We start from the raw sequence: 15,279 nt of genomic DNA, 5'->3' as shown, positions 1-15,279 counted from the left end.
TAGTTTGCATCTCCCACCCTTTAACTATTCCTTGTTCCAAACTCACTACTCGCATTCTACATAGTATAGTGAATCTCTCTCTCGTAACTCGCTATTCCTGAATGGTCACTGGCCCTGCCCTGGGCAGCATGGTGGCACGGTGGTTAGCACTGCTGCCTCACAGTGCCTGGGACCTGGGTTCAATTCCAGTCTCGGGTGTCTGTCAGTGTGGAGTTTGCTGGTTCTCCCTGTGTCCACGTGGGTTTCCTCCCAGTCCAAAGATGTGTGGGCTAGGTGGATTGGCCATGTTAAATTGCCCCTTAGTGTCAGCATGATTAGCGGAGTAAATACACAGGGTTACGTGGGTATGGCCGAGATGGGATTGTTGTTGGTGCAGGCTTGATGGGCCAAATGGCCTCCTTCACTGTAGGGATTCAGTTTCTAGTCAAAATCTTAATTCTCACCTCCATCTCTGGTCTTCTGCAGCCCTAATGTTCTTTGGTTCTCCTGGCTCCTCAATGCCTCTTCTGCTTTCACCCCAGGCATTTGTGACTTTACTTCCTCAGTTATTCACTGTGTCCCAAGTTATTCACTAACCACTCCCCCTTGCTCAGCTCCATTAACTGGTTAACATCATTTAAATCCATAATTCTTCTTTCCATCAGCTCATGTTCTCAAGAACTCTGAACAGTGCCATTGAAGATCAAAACCAGTGTGCCCTCTGACTGTCCAATAACTGGACCAAGGGACAAAATGGTAGCATTTCCTGCCACCCTTGCCCCCACTTGGACATTGCGTCTTTATTTTTATTTGCTTACAGTTCATGGCAGTCAGCAAGGGCTTGTTGGTCTCGGGTATGATTCTTGCTTTGGGTGGTAAAAGTGGAGAGAGGTCCCAGGTTCAAGTCAAGGACAAACCTTCATTTGGGGCGGCACGGCAGCACAGTGATTAGCACTGCTGCCTCACAGCGCCAGCGACCCAGGTTCAATTCCGGCCTCGGTCACTGTCCGTGTGGAGTTTGTACATTCTCCCCGTGGGTTTCCTCCGGGTACTCCGGTTTCCTCCCACAGTCCAAAGATCTGTGGGTTAGGTTGATTGGCCATGCTAAATTGACCATAGTGTTAGGGGAATTAGCATGGTAAATGTGTGGGGTTACAGGTCTAGGGCCCGGGTGGGATTGTGGTCAGTACACACTCGATGGGCCGAATGGCCTCCTTCTGTATTGTAGGGATTCTATGATTCTACGTTCGTCAAACATCAACAAAAATCTGCAGCAAAACTCAAAGGAACAAATGAAAAAATCTTAACTCAACAAATCAAACATGACTGACAAACGTGGCGATCATAGCCCAGTAGGATTTGGATAGTCTCGGGAATTGAACAGAGAGGTAGCAGATGGGAATTCTGTGAAGAGAAACTCAAAATGCTCCCCATGGGGATCAAACCTCTCAGCAGGGACGGAAACTCATGGAAAGAAAATAATGTGTGTGGATCTGGGGTCCTGACTGACAGTGAATTGCCAGCAAAGCAAACCAGATGTTGGGACTTTTGCTTTAAAGAAAAAGGTCAATAGATGAGCTGGAAAATAATGTAATCCTGACATTTTGTAAATCATTGGTGCAGCTGCACATGGAATTGTCCTGGTCACCACAGTACAAAAAAAAATTGCAGTTAATGAAAGAATACAGAAAGGAACAACCAGAATGATTGACAGGATGGCAAGATATAGTCAGTGGTGCAGACTCAATGGGCCAAATGGCCTCCTTCTGCACTGCAGAGATTCTATGATTCTATGTTTCAAATTATTCACATGGGGGATCCCAAAATGGTATTCACTGAAGGAAATCTACATCCTGCTTCTGCCTCAAGAGCCTGGTCACTCCATCTCTGAAATAATTGGCCCCACTTCCACTTGGCATAAGTGGATTGGTTTTGAAGGAGTTAAAACTTCACCCAAAGTTTTCCCAAATTGGTTTTCAATTTACCCCTCTGTCTATCGCAGGCTGTGTCTCCTCTGGATCTACAGTTTTGGACAGAACAAAGCACTACGTCATGATCTACATCTTATCCCTCCAGACTTGTAAAAATAGCAAAGTGTCACCACCGTTTTTCTGTGAGAATATATGCTATTTATATAATTGCTCCCCTCAGACTAAGGGTACATGATTGAGGTGTATAAGGGGAGAGGTATGGACAGAGGGTGAATAGGAAGCAGCTCTTCCCCTTAGTTGAGGGGTCAATCATGAGGGGGCGTAGTTTTAGGGCGAGGGGCAGGAGATTCAGAGGAGATTTGAGAAAAAAATATTTCACTCAAAGGGTGGTGAGAATCTGGAATGCACTGCCTGAGAAGGTAGTGCAGGCTGGAAACCTTACAATCTTTACAAAGTATTTGTATGAGTACTTGAAATATCATAACATTCAAGGATATGAGACAAGTGCAGGAAAATGGGATTAGCGCACATTTAGTGGTAGTGTTTGTTGGTGCAGACTCGATGGGCTGAAGGGCCTTTTCTGTGCTATATGACTCTGAGTCTATGACTCCTGTGGTACTGTGAGGCAGAAATGCTAACCACTGTGCCGTCCTTCTTTTGTAATAAATCGGAGTTTTGTAGTTGTAAACAGGGATAAAAACCTCCCAGTGTAAAAATCTTGGAACCACTTTTCATTTCCCAGATTTAAAAATCCAAGATACAAAATGGATCCTCTGTTCTGGAATTCCTTCCTGAAATTTTTCCTCCTTTATGTTGCTGCTTAAAACCTATCCTCTTTATCCAAGTCCACATCCTCGGACATATGTGTGGCTCAGTGTCAAATTCTGTCCGATAATACTCCAGTGAAGTGTCTCAGGACGTTTCAGGTGCTATTTAAATGTGAGGCTTGCTTTTATTTAGAAATTGTACCAAGTGTTTAATGTACAGTGTTTAGTCCTGAGCAGGTGTTCCCCAGCGGCAGAGTCAGTGTTGATCAGATTGCGAAGCCTTGAAAGAGGACATCACCTTTGTTGTAGCAATTCATACTCAGGGCTGCACAAACAAACACATGCAAACCCTTAAGCAGATTTGGCAATTATTCCCTTTTTGTCCAAGTCGTCACCAAAGGCTGTGGCCTATTGTTGATTCTCTTTCTCTATTCTCTAAGATAAAGCGGCACGGTGGCACAGTGGTTGGCACTGCTGCCTCACAGCGCCAGGACCCAGGTTCAACTCTGGCCTCGGGTCACTGTCTGTGTGGAGTTTGCATGTTCTCCCCGTGTCTGTGTGGGTTTCCTCCCACAGTCCAAAGCTGTGCCGGTTAGGTTGATTGGCCATGATAAATTGCCCCTTAGTGTCAGGGGGATTAGTAGGGTAAATATGTGGGGTTACAGGGATAGGACCTAGGTGGGATTGTTGTTGGTGCAGGCTCGATGGGCCAAATGACTGTAGATTGTACTGACTGTAGATTGTACTGCACTGTAAATTCTATGATTCTATCCTGTTGGACTTTAACCTGGTGTTGTGAGAATTCTTACTCTATTCTCTAAGACAGGAATGTTGCACATTAACTCTCATCTACTCAATTTGTTTGCTAGGCCCAAGTCCTGTCTGTGGCTGGCAGAGCCAGAGAAGCTGAGAAACTCATTAATCAAGTAGCGAGTGAAAGGAGTGATTGCCTGGAGTGTCAACGTCTCTTGTCTGTTATTCACAGCAAAAAGGGCAACCACAAGGAGGTAAGAATCAATCCTTATTAAAACATGCCCGAGTGTATTGTAGCAAACAACTGCTAACCAGCTTATGAATGAAGTGAACAACTGTTGCAATGGTTTTATGGAAACATTGGCCTCAATTTTCAGGATCCTTGCCATCCAAAGTATTGGTGGGGAACACATTCCCACCAACTCCAGCTGCCACGTTGCCAATTTACTCTCTATCAAATGTTGACTGGCATAAATTGGGACTTCTGCCGTCACTCGGGAGTAAGTCCCACCTTGGAGAGATAGCTCTCCAATCCCTCCAGGCGTAGTACTGCAGTGGTCGGAGGAGGTACTGCAGGGAGCTGAATGGAACTCAGTCCCAGGAACCTGAGGAGAGCTAAGTGGCAGGGGTACCAGGGATAGGGAGGGTTGGAAATATTTTGCGAGTCGCGAGGGGGGCTCTTAGGGAATAGGCCAGGTTGGGGGAGGGATGTCCATAAGTCACCAAGCCTGGATGGGGAGGACAACCCCCGCCTCCCCCATCAGAAGGGGGCTTCTGATGGAGCTCCTTTTCCCACCTGAGATCAAACTTTGTTTATTTTCGCGCTGAACTGTCACCCAAGGCTGGGCAGAAAAAGGCCTTAAGGTAGCCACTGAGCGGCCACTTAAGGGTTTAAAGTGGGGAAAGGATGGGCTTCCCCTCCGAGACTTTGCCTTCCCCCATGTACAATCACTACCAGGTCGGGACATATGGGAACCTGGAGGGGAATCCAGTCCATACAATTTTCCACTCTTCCCCCCACCCCCATCCCAAAAGTGGGCATGTTTCACCATGAGGACAACATGGGGCTAGACTGTGGGATCTCTTCTCCTATTGATAAAACAATGGAGCTCTCAGACCTGCCAAAGATGAGGGGAGAAGACTGGAAGGAGGATGAGAAAAATAAATAAAATCATGAACTGTGCAGACTGCCAAGAAACATCCTTTATTACCCAGGTGGAAATAAATGTAACCATCAATATTCAGCAGTTTAATTATCCTTGGTGTGCATGTCTGTTTTTGCATGTGTCTGATAATGTGTGTGAATTTCAGCATGTGTCTTTTCTGCATGTGTATCTGCACTGTGTTTATACATGTGTGTGGCATTGTGTTTAGTGTATGTCTGTTTATGCATGTATCTCTTTGTGCCTGTTTATATATGTGTGTGTTTATGAATGTGTGTCTCTGTTTATGTATGTGTTCACATAGGCGTGTTTGGCTGTTTATGTTTATGCATGTGTGTGTATATCTGAACATGTCTCTTTATGTGCGTGTATATCTGTGTGTCTGTTTGTATGTACATATCTACATATGGGCGGCACGGTAGCACAGTGGTTAGCACTGCTGCTTCACAGCTCCAGGGTCCCGGGTTCGATTCCTGGCTCGGGTCACTGTCTGTGTGGAGTTTGCACATTCTCCTTGTGCCTGCGTGGGTTTCCTCCGGGTGCTCCGGTTTCCTCCCACAGTCCAAAGATGTGCGGGTTAGGTTGATTGGCCAGGTTAAAAATTGCCCCTTAGAGTCCTGAGATGCATAGGTTAGAGGGATTAGCGGGTAAACTGTGTGGGGGTAGGGCCTGGGTGGGATTGTGGTCGGTGCAGACTCGATGGGCCGAATGGCCTCCTTCTGCACTGTCGGGATTCTATGATTCTACATGTGTCTGTTTGTGTGCGTGCAGGGCTGTTTATTCGTGTGTCTGTTTGTGTGTGTGTGCCTGCGTGTGTCTGTTTATACATGAGTAAGTATTCTTGAATGTGTTTGTGCAACTGTGTCTTTGTTTATCCATGTATCACTGTGTTTCTGTTCATGCTTGTGTATCTGCATGTGTGTGAGTGCCAGTGTGCGTGATGTGTCAGTGTGCGTTCATGAGCATGTGTTTATGCGTGTGTTTATGCACATGTATTCATGCATACATGTTTAAGTGCATGTGTGCTTTTGTGTGTCTGTATATGCATGTGTGCCTCTTTAAATGTGTGTCTGTTTTTATGCATGTGCGTGTTTATGTGTGTGCACTTATGCTTAGAATTTGGATTCTTTATTATGTAGTTGTTTGTAATTTCTTAAATATTAGATGACAAAGGGATGAGTGCCCACAATCTGTCCCTCTCTCCCACCCAGGCACTTGTCGCTGTGAAAAAGGCCGTCCAAATGAAGCCCAAAGACCCAAAAATCCTTGCAGAACTTTATTTTTCAGAAGGAAATCTCTTGAGGGAGCTGAACCGGCTGGATATGGCATTTGAGGTGCAGTGTTTATCTAACAATGAAATGCAGTTCACACACTCTTATCATTTGGGTCTAGATATTGAATTTATGAAATGTGTTAGAACCATGGGTGTCCTGGTGCGTCAACCACAAAAGGCTGGTATGTATGTACAGCAAGTAACTAGGAAAGCTCAGAATTTACTTATTGCAAGGGGATTTGAATGCAAAAATGGGGAGGTTATGCTTCAGCTATACAGCACACTAATGAGGCCATGTTTGGAGAACTGGTACAGTTTTGGGGGTCACCTTATGTAAGGAAGGATGTAAATGCACTGGAAGCACGTCAGAGAAGGTTGTGTTGGCCTTTAATGCAAGGGGATTAGAGTACAAGAATAAAGAAGGGCTCAAGGGGCTGAATGGCCTACTCCTGCTTCTTGTTCACATGTTTCCTTAATTTATGTTTTTCTTAACATTCTTTCCCCACTATTTTCCTCCCCTCTTGTCCTGAAGTTGTTGACTCAAAAAAAATGCTCTCCAAGATGTTGGAGGCCATTTGATTGGGAAAGGCTGGGCAACTGTGTTTACTCCCGTCTTCACTTATTGTTCAAAGCTGCATGCATTCCAGTAGGTGTCACTGTAAACAGTGTGTTCAGCAGATCCAACTCGAATACAGATCTGCTGTGGGGATGGTCAGCTATGGGCCAGATGGTAACGTTTCTGCCCCTGACTCAAAGCTGTGGGTTCAAACCCTACATCAGGACTTGAAGACACAAACCTAGGCTGTTTGGCTAAGGAGTCTAAAGGAGCACTGGGCAGAGGATGAAGTTTTAAACCAAGACCCCACTTCCCCTCACAGGTGAACGTGAAAGTGCCATGGTTGAATTTAAGTCATCTTTCTGATTAAAGATCACAATCCGAAATGTTTGCTATGCTTTTCTCTCCACAGATGTTGCCAAACCTGCTGTGTATTCCCAGCATTTTGTGTTCTTATTTTAGATTTCCAGGACCTGTAGAATTTTGGAGACACACGCAGTGTCCTAGCTAATATTCATCCCTCAATCAGCATCAGAATAACAACTCATCTCACCATGATCACATTGCTGTCTTGGAAGTTGGCATTTGGGATTGAGCATCACTGGTTTGGCCAGCATTTGTTGCCCATCCCTAATTGTCCTTGAGGAGGTGGTGGTGAGCCACCTTCTTGAACCGCTGCAGTCCATGTGGTGTAGATACACCCACAGTGCTGTTAGGGAGGGAGTTCCAGGATTTTGACCCAGTGACAGTGAAGGAACGGTGATATATTTCCAAGTCAGGATGGTGAGTGACTTGGAGGGGAACTTCTAGGTGGGGTGTTCCCACACATCAGCTGCCCTTGTCCTTCTAGATGGGCATGGTTGTGGGTTTGGAAGATGCTGCCTAAGGAACCTTGGGGAGTTGCTGCAGTACATCTTGAGGCTGGCACACAGGGCTGCCACTTTGCATCACTGGTGAAGGGAGTGAATGTTGAAGGTGGAGGATGGGGTGCTAAGCAGGTTGCTTTGTCCTGGATGGTGTTGAGCTTCTTGAATGTTGATGGAGCTGTACTTTTCCAGGCAAGGGGAGAGTATTCCATCACACTCCTGACTTGTGCGTTGTGGATGGTGACAAGCTTTGGGGAGTCAGGAAGTGGGTTACCTGCTGCAGAATTCCAGGTCTGACCTGCTCTTGAAATGCTTAGTCCAGTTCAGTTTCTGCTCAGTGGTAACACCCATAGTAGGTGATTCCATGATGGCCTTGCCATTGAATATCAAGGGGAGATGATTAAATTCTGTGTGCAAATTGGTTGCCCTGTTCCTACATGACATCCGTGATTACCCTTGAAAAGTACGTCATTGGCTGTAAAATTGCCAGTAAGATGTCAGTGGTTAAGAAAGGTGCTTTCTTTATATCGCTAGTGCTTCTAACACCACCCCCCACTGAAGTCCACTAACTTGTCAATGAGATTGAGCTGTACATTGCCTGCATCAAATCAGCCATCTCGGAATTTCAGAGACCATTCTGGCCCTTTGTAGATTCACAATGAAAGAGTCTCTGGAATGATATTCTCTGCACTGACAGTACACAGTGCAATTATTCTGAAAAAATAAACTTGCATTATACAGCATCCTTCAGGACTCTCCAAAATGCTTCACAGCCAATGGAATACTTCTTGAAATGTTGTAATGTAGAAAATGTGGCAGCCAATTTGTACACAGCAAGCTCCCAGAATCACAAATGTGATAATGACCAGGTAGTCTGACGTTATTTGAAGGATGAATATTGGCTGGGCCACCAGAGAGAACTCCCCTGCTCTTCTTTGAATCATGCACTTGGATCTTGTATGTCCACCTGAGGATTCTATGAAAATCACATCCAAAATACAGCAGCTCTGCTTGTGCAGCGTTGCATCAGTACTGGATTGGTGTACCAGCTTAGCTATCATTCTGAAGATTTCAGAATGGGATTTAAATGGCTGATCCTCTGATCTTGGAGGTAAGAGTCCAGCCATTCAGCCAAGACTAACAACTTAGTGAAGGATAATTCCTCAATGACGCAACAAAATCCTTCCCTGAATTGGCCATTAAACTAGAGACAGTTACCCAGTCTGAATCCCCGGTAGAGAGAGAATGCTTCATGCTTCCAATCACTATCCAGTTATTCCTGTTGGAATGTGAATTGTGGAGGTATTGGGTGAGGAACAGATCATGTCCGATTGTGATACCCCAACCAATTGGTTAGCCCTTTCTGCATTCATGTAAGGGCAGGTGGGTGAGATACCAGATGGAGAACCTTAGCATGAGCTGGCAGAGAAGGAAGAAAGATTAGTAACAAAATAAGAAAGTCAGCATTACTAAATATCAGCCAAATGTAAGCCTTTTAATCAAGGCCCAAGAGCGAGGTGCCAAAAGGAAAGGACGTTGGATGGAGGGGAGGTGTTGGTGGAGGGCAGGTTGGAGGGAGGGTTAGCGGGGAGGTTAGAGGGAGGTTGGGGGGGGTGGGGGGAGGTTGGAGGGGGATGGGGAGAATTGGAAGATGGTGAATATGAAGGTTGATGAAGGAGATGATGGGGAGAGAGGGAGGGTGGGGGGAGGTGGAGTGGTTGAGAGATTGGAGGGTTGGATGGAGTTTGGAGGAAGATGATGGACATTGGAGGGTGAGTTGGCAGATTTTGGGTGGGCATTGATGGGATGTGGTGAGGTGGGGGCAGGTTGTGGAGATCCCGCATGTCTGTGGGCAGAAAGGGATCTCAGAATTTATCTTTCTGAATTCAGAATTTTTGCTCTGTTTCTGAAATCTGTGTTTTGTATGTTTTTCTGGTTTCAAACACACAGAGCTATAAGCAGGCGGTAGAGTTGAGTCCAGATCTGTCCCAGGCTTGGATGAACATGGGAGGCATCCGGCACATAAAGGTCAGTAGAAAAAGGATGCTTCAACTTGGCAATGCTACTTAAACAACTGAAAAAAGCTTCATCAAACACTTTACAATCCGCAAGTCTTCCATCAGTCATTCCCATGTCTCTGCCAGCAAGGTGAATGATAATATGGGGAAACGTGAGGTTGTTCACTTAGGTTGTAAGAATAAAAAAGCCAATGGTTTTTTTAAAATGATGAAGGCCTTAGGTGTGCTCGTTGAAGGAACTCAGGAAGTTAACCTGAAAGTACAAGCAAACAATTAGGAAGGCAAATGGCCTTTTTTGCCAGCAGATTAGAGTACAAGAATAAAGAAGTCTTGCTTTAACTGTCCAGGGCTCTTTACTGCATTGGAAGGATGTAAATGTGCTGGAAACAGTTCAGGTAAGTGGCACTAGACTAATGCCTGGAATGGGCAAGTTGTCTTATGAGGAACGGTTGGACAGGCTAGACTTGTATCCACTGGAGTTTAGATGAGTAAGAGGCGACTTGATTGAAACATATAAAATCCTGAAGGATTTTGACAGGTAGATATGGAAAGGATGTTTCATGGTGGGAGAATCTAGAACGAAGCTGTTTTTTTAAAAAAAGGGCCGCCCATTTAAGACAAGAGATGAGGAGAATTTTCTTTCTCTCGGAGGGTTGAGAGCCTTTGGAACTCTCTTCCTCAAAAGAAAACAGAGTCTTTGAGTATTTTTGGGATAGAGATGGATAGATTCTTAATAAGCAAGGGGGTGAAAGGTTGTTGGAGACAGGCAGGAATGCAGGTTTGAGGTTACAATCAGCCAAGCCATGATCTTATTAAATGGTAGAGCAGGCTTGAAGGACTGAATGGCCTACTCTTGAGGCTAATTTGTATGTTCGCATATTTCTTTGTATGGGTTACTGTATTTGTGTGTCTGTGTATATGTGTTGCTATGTGCTTGCACATATGTGTGTCTATGCACATGAATTATGGATCTTCATATAAGTGAGAGAAAATGGGGTATCGCTTGACCAGATACTGTGTGCATCATCTTCTACTTTGGCCGATGTCTGTTTCAGTCTTAACCTGATGTTAAATTTTAGTTAATGATGCTGAACCAACTGCTACTGCGTGCAGTAAGTTAACCGTGCAAGAATGCAAGACCTTTACATTTGGGACATGACAACTGGTGATGTTGGCTCAAAGTTCAAGGTTGAAAGTCAAGCTCTGGGTGGCACAGTGGTTAGCACTATTGCCTCAGAACGCCAAGAACCTGGTTCAATTCTGGCCTGGGATCACTGTCTGTTTGGAGTTTACACATTCTCCCCTTGTCTGCATGTGTTTCTTCTGGGTGCTCCAGTTTCCTCCCATAATCCAAAGATGTGTAGGTTAGGTGGATTGGCCATGCTAAATTGTCCCTTACTGTCCCAAGATGTGTAGGTTAGGTTGAATAGCCATGCTAAATTGCTTCTTAGTGTCTAAAGATGTGTAGATTAGGTGGAATAGCCATTGGAAATGTGCGGGGTTATGGGGATGGGGCGGAGGGGAGGGCCTGGATAAAATGCTGTTTTGGAGAGTTGATGCAGACTTGATGGGCCGGATGGCCTCCTTCTGCACTGTAGGGGTTCTATGGTATTACCCACCATGTATGTTGTTTGCTTACATCGGGTCTATCTGCTGTTTATTTGCCCGAGTACAATTTCTGTTTGTTTGTGTGTGTGGACTTGGTTTCTAATCTGTGGCTTCATTTAATGTCCATTTTGGTGTTCTAATCTCGCAGGGTGACTATAAAGCGGCACGTGAATATTACGAAAAGGCCCTAGAGCTTGTACCAAATAGCAAGATTCTGCGAGAAAACCTTGGTAAACTGGATCGTCTGGAGAAGAAGTTGCAAGGGGAAAGGAGGGATGAGCAGAACCCTCTTGAACCAAGCACAAGGTGACAGAGGAATGGCTTGCTCTCCACTTCCACGTGACAGAGCAAGAGGGGAAAGTACTTTGGTTCCCGTAGAGTCCTGGACGTCCGGAGTGACGAAGGAATCTTTCTACTGTGAAGGAAACCAGGATATGTTGATCATGAACGTAGTTTTACAGCTGGAAGCTGTTGCGATTCATCTAAACTCAAACATTTGCATTGCAATTGGGTATTGCAACTTCTTCAGCCTCTTGGGTTCATTTATTGAACTCCTTCCTTCATTTATTTGGTGTTGCCCAAGTAACTGCAACCCCTACCACCCATCTTAACCCATCCTGCAGTGATTCTTGTGGCTTGCACAAGGCAAGCTCTGACAAAACTCAATTAATTCATCCCCATGTTTACCAAAAAATAAATTCTTTACCAAATAGTCAGAAACTAGTTACAGTAAAGAATTCCACAATATGTCCCTTTGCTCCAGCTTGTATCAAATCAAGATGGTTGATGAGAGTGTGTGACTTCCTGCTCTGTAACCTTACCAGACCTTTGCGCGTGTACCAAAATGAGTAATGTGCAGCATTGAAGCTTGTCAGAAGCACAACATTCTTTACAAGTCAATCAGTACAAATGACCATGTTCAGCATATGGGTGTTTATCCTCTGATAATCACAATTGTTTCTTTTCTGGACAAGCCAACACAGTGGAGATGTTAGGAGTAAGACTCGTCATTGAAGGACGAGGCAGACAACAAGTTCATGGAAGCCGAAAGGGGCATGTTCCGGTTTAAGAGCAACATGAGTGAAAGTTGTGAGACTGGCAGGGTCTGCCTTCTGTCCAGGCTCTGTTAAAATCTTACCCGTGGGGTGAAGTGTGATCACGCGAGCTCAAGGGTCTTTGGGTGACTAGGACAAATGACAGTGTAGGTTTAGAACCGACTTGAATTCACATGCCCGAAACAAGGGTAGACCAATTTGAGTTTGATGGCAGGAGCAAGGGAGTGTTGTATTTCCAGATAGGACACTGAAAGAGAAGGTTGCAGAGCCATTGATCCCTCTAGATGAATGAGCAATGAGAAGCTGAAGTGCGTTTCTGATCTGCCTGCCTTGCGACGAATGGGACAGTAGTCCTGATGATCCACTCTTGTAGTGGTGGCACTGTTATTGATCTCAGTCCTCATACTGATTCCCCACACGTTAACTCACCATGTTGAGTTCTCTGTAATAAAACATGTACAAAGAAATATGAATTACTGTTTTAAAAAGGGAATTGGCAGCATTCTCATTAATGGGTAAATTTCCCTCTAGGTACTTAAAATTAAAGGGGAAAAATATTATTTCTCTTTGTGGCAGCGAGAAGGTCAGTGTCTGGAGCTACAGTAGCCCTGGACAAAATGGAAATTGATAGCCATTTACAGTCCTGAATGACCTCTGCTGAACCTTGCTAGCACCTGGGTAGGGTTGGTCCTTGAACCTTGAAGGGCTAATAGTTCACCATTGCCTCCACTATGAATAACTGTACATTGGACAAAGTTCTTAGAACACCCCAGTACAACTGGCAGGTGGTCAACAGCTTCAAGAGGAGAGTGAAGAAAATTGGCAGAATTGTTTTGTTTTAACAGAGGGGTTAAGATCAATGCTAATGGGCTCCTATAGATAGCATTAGAAATATCCCCTATTTAATGAAGATTTGTTTCCACATCTCCAAAGCAATGGCAATATGAAAATGAGGATCTATTATGATGTGTAATTTCCATGGTCAGAGTCCTTCCTCGGTGAGTAGCCCTTTTAAATCTGGCTCGTACCTATTGTCATTGGACATGCTGGCACAGCTTCGTCGTGGCACCGTGACACTGCAGAAATCATTCCCCGAGAGGTGGACCGTCTCATCCCTGCCGACTCCTCCACATCCCTGCCATCTCTTACCAGCCCTCAACCAGCCCATCACCAACCTGTTCGCACACCAACCCTCCGCCCTGCCCAATTCGCACCACAGACTCCCCGCTCTGCTCTTCAAAACCACGCCAGTCTTTCAGAAGTCAGATTGGACAAAAGCATGACTCAAAATCTTAACGCAGTGATAAGATCAAAGTGGCAGTGCTGGAAATGTTAATCACACCGGCGAATAAATGACTATTGTTGGGTCATGCAAGGTTTAGATTTTTCATTTAATCTAAATATTACCCATGAACCTTGCCATCTAAACTGCAGTTCTATTGCAAACGTGTTTAAGTATCTCTATTTTTACATTAAATATATAATTTATTTATGAATAATAAGTATTAAAGCTATAATATATGCCATTATTGCTATATGGGTAGAAGATAATGAAGTGTTGGCGTGCATTATATGCATTATACATACACTGAGCCTATTCATTATAAATGCAGAGATTATATAAAATTGAAACGAGAAGCATCACAAAGCTTGGGACTTTAACCGAGTATTCTGTGATGGGTCTCTGGGAATAGGACTGGAATACTTGGTCTCACCTCAGGTGAAAGCCACTGTGCATGAAAAACACAAGGAGGCTTTGTACCATCGCGCATCCCAGGAACTTTACAGGAACTTGACTTTCTGTCCATCAACTGGGACTATGATGCACTGTAATATGTGACAAAGTTTGTGCTGAACCCCTTTGAGTCGAAAGGCTTTTAGAGTGATGGAAACAGTGCAAAGCGAGGGAATGTGGGATAGGGTGAGAATGTGAAGTTGATGCAGAAATTCAGCCAGGATTCAATTGAATGATGCAAAATCAAGGGACCACATGGCCTACTCCTGCTCCTGGTAACATTCTTATGTTGGTTCTGACTGTTTAACCATTGGACCCTATCCTACTGTTCAATCTCTAGACTCTGGGCACTACTTACCCTTGCAAAACCTGGACCCCGTCTCACATGGCGGATGCTGGAATCTGAAACAAGAATCGAAAATGCTGGAAAAACTCAAAGTCTGGCAGCATCTGTAATTCATTAACATTTATTGATAATCCTGCCAGATTCAAAAGAGGCTGGAGATTGTACAGGGCATTCTATATGAACTGCTTTGACCTTGGTACATTGGTGCAGTCCTCCATTTTGTGACAAAGTTGTGTTTATTGTATTTCTTTAATTTGCAAAGTGTTTGCATTTAAGCTCATAAATATACAATGTATCTTGAACAGCTTAAGTGTTCAGTTGTTGGTTTACTGCGAATCGTATGCCGATTTGAATGAATAACTTCATAACAGAAGTTCTTTGTTCAATGTGCTATGAAGACTCACCATCAGCCACCATTCGGTTGAATTGCTTTCCATTTTTTCTCTCTCAAAATGGTATGCTGGTAAACACAAAAGCTTTTTGTATTTAAATTTAAGCACATATAATGTCTTATGATTAAACACCAAAAGAGAGGCCATGCAATGTGCTGAACCAGCAAGTTGAATCGTTTAATTAATCAAAATTGGTATGAATTCAGTTGCATGTCTAATTATTGAAGTTTCCTCTCTGACATCACACATGTACTTGACTGCTGTTAACCTTGTTCAGATGGTTTGCAAAACAGTAAAGTGGAAGTAAAATCCTTGACACACACTGGCCTATCCAATCATTTTTTTTTTCAGTATATAATGGTGTCCATCTGCATTAGGAAAGAAAGCGAGAACTTGCATTTAAGTGACCTCTTTCAGGATGGCCCTAAGCACACATGAAGTTCTCTAGAAGTGTCTGGAAGTCACTGTTATAATGTGAGGAAACATGGCACGTCTGTTGGAGATTAATTGATAGAGACAGATTACCGTGATTTGATAACAATTCCAATATTAGCACATCATGCAACAGTTAGGATTGTAGAAGGTGAACTCGATGGATCTCGGTCGTTTCTTGCCCAGTACATCCCATGTGCTTAATCCTGCAGCAATGTAAAGTTCCTCATGATGCATCAATCATTTTCAGACAATCATATTGTGGCAATTCGCATCGACCTCTGACTCACTTTGTTTTATGTTGAGACCGAGCTAGAACATTGGGAGGAGTGAGTCCTTAGCTGGGTTAGACTGTAGTTGGAAAGGTCCAGATTCTGGCATGATGTTGATGGGCCAAATGGCCTC

General features: G+C 44.2%; 1 protein-coding gene across 1 annotated transcript in view; it reads left to right on the top strand.

Annotated features, from left to right (window-relative positions):
- LOC144499229 (protein O-mannosyl-transferase TMTC1-like) overlaps window positions 1-14,757 on the top strand; it is a 75,928-nt gene extending 61,171 nt beyond the window's left edge. The window contains exons 10-14 of the mRNA XM_078221348.1: window positions 3,547-3,684; window positions 5,805-5,927; window positions 9,239-9,316; window positions 11,063-11,220; window positions 14,045-14,757. Of these exons, the coding sequence (XP_078077474.1) occupies window positions 3,547-3,684; window positions 5,805-5,927; window positions 9,239-9,316; window positions 11,063-11,220; window positions 14,045-14,168 (621 nt within the window). The 3' untranslated portion in view covers window positions 14,169-14,757. The remainder of the gene's footprint in view (window positions 1-3,546; window positions 3,685-5,804; window positions 5,928-9,238; window positions 9,317-11,062; window positions 11,221-14,044) is intronic.
- Window positions 14,758-15,279: the final 522 nt, after the last annotated feature.

Source organism: Mustelus asterias, chromosome 9 (assembly GCF_964213995.1).
Source record: "Mustelus asterias chromosome 9, sMusAst1.hap1.1, whole genome shotgun sequence".
In the NCBI taxonomy this organism is placed as follows: domain Eukaryota; kingdom Metazoa; phylum Chordata; class Chondrichthyes; order Carcharhiniformes; family Triakidae; genus Mustelus; species Mustelus asterias.
Note: the sequence above shows the minus strand (reverse complement) of the source record. Positions and strands in the feature narration are given on the sequence as shown.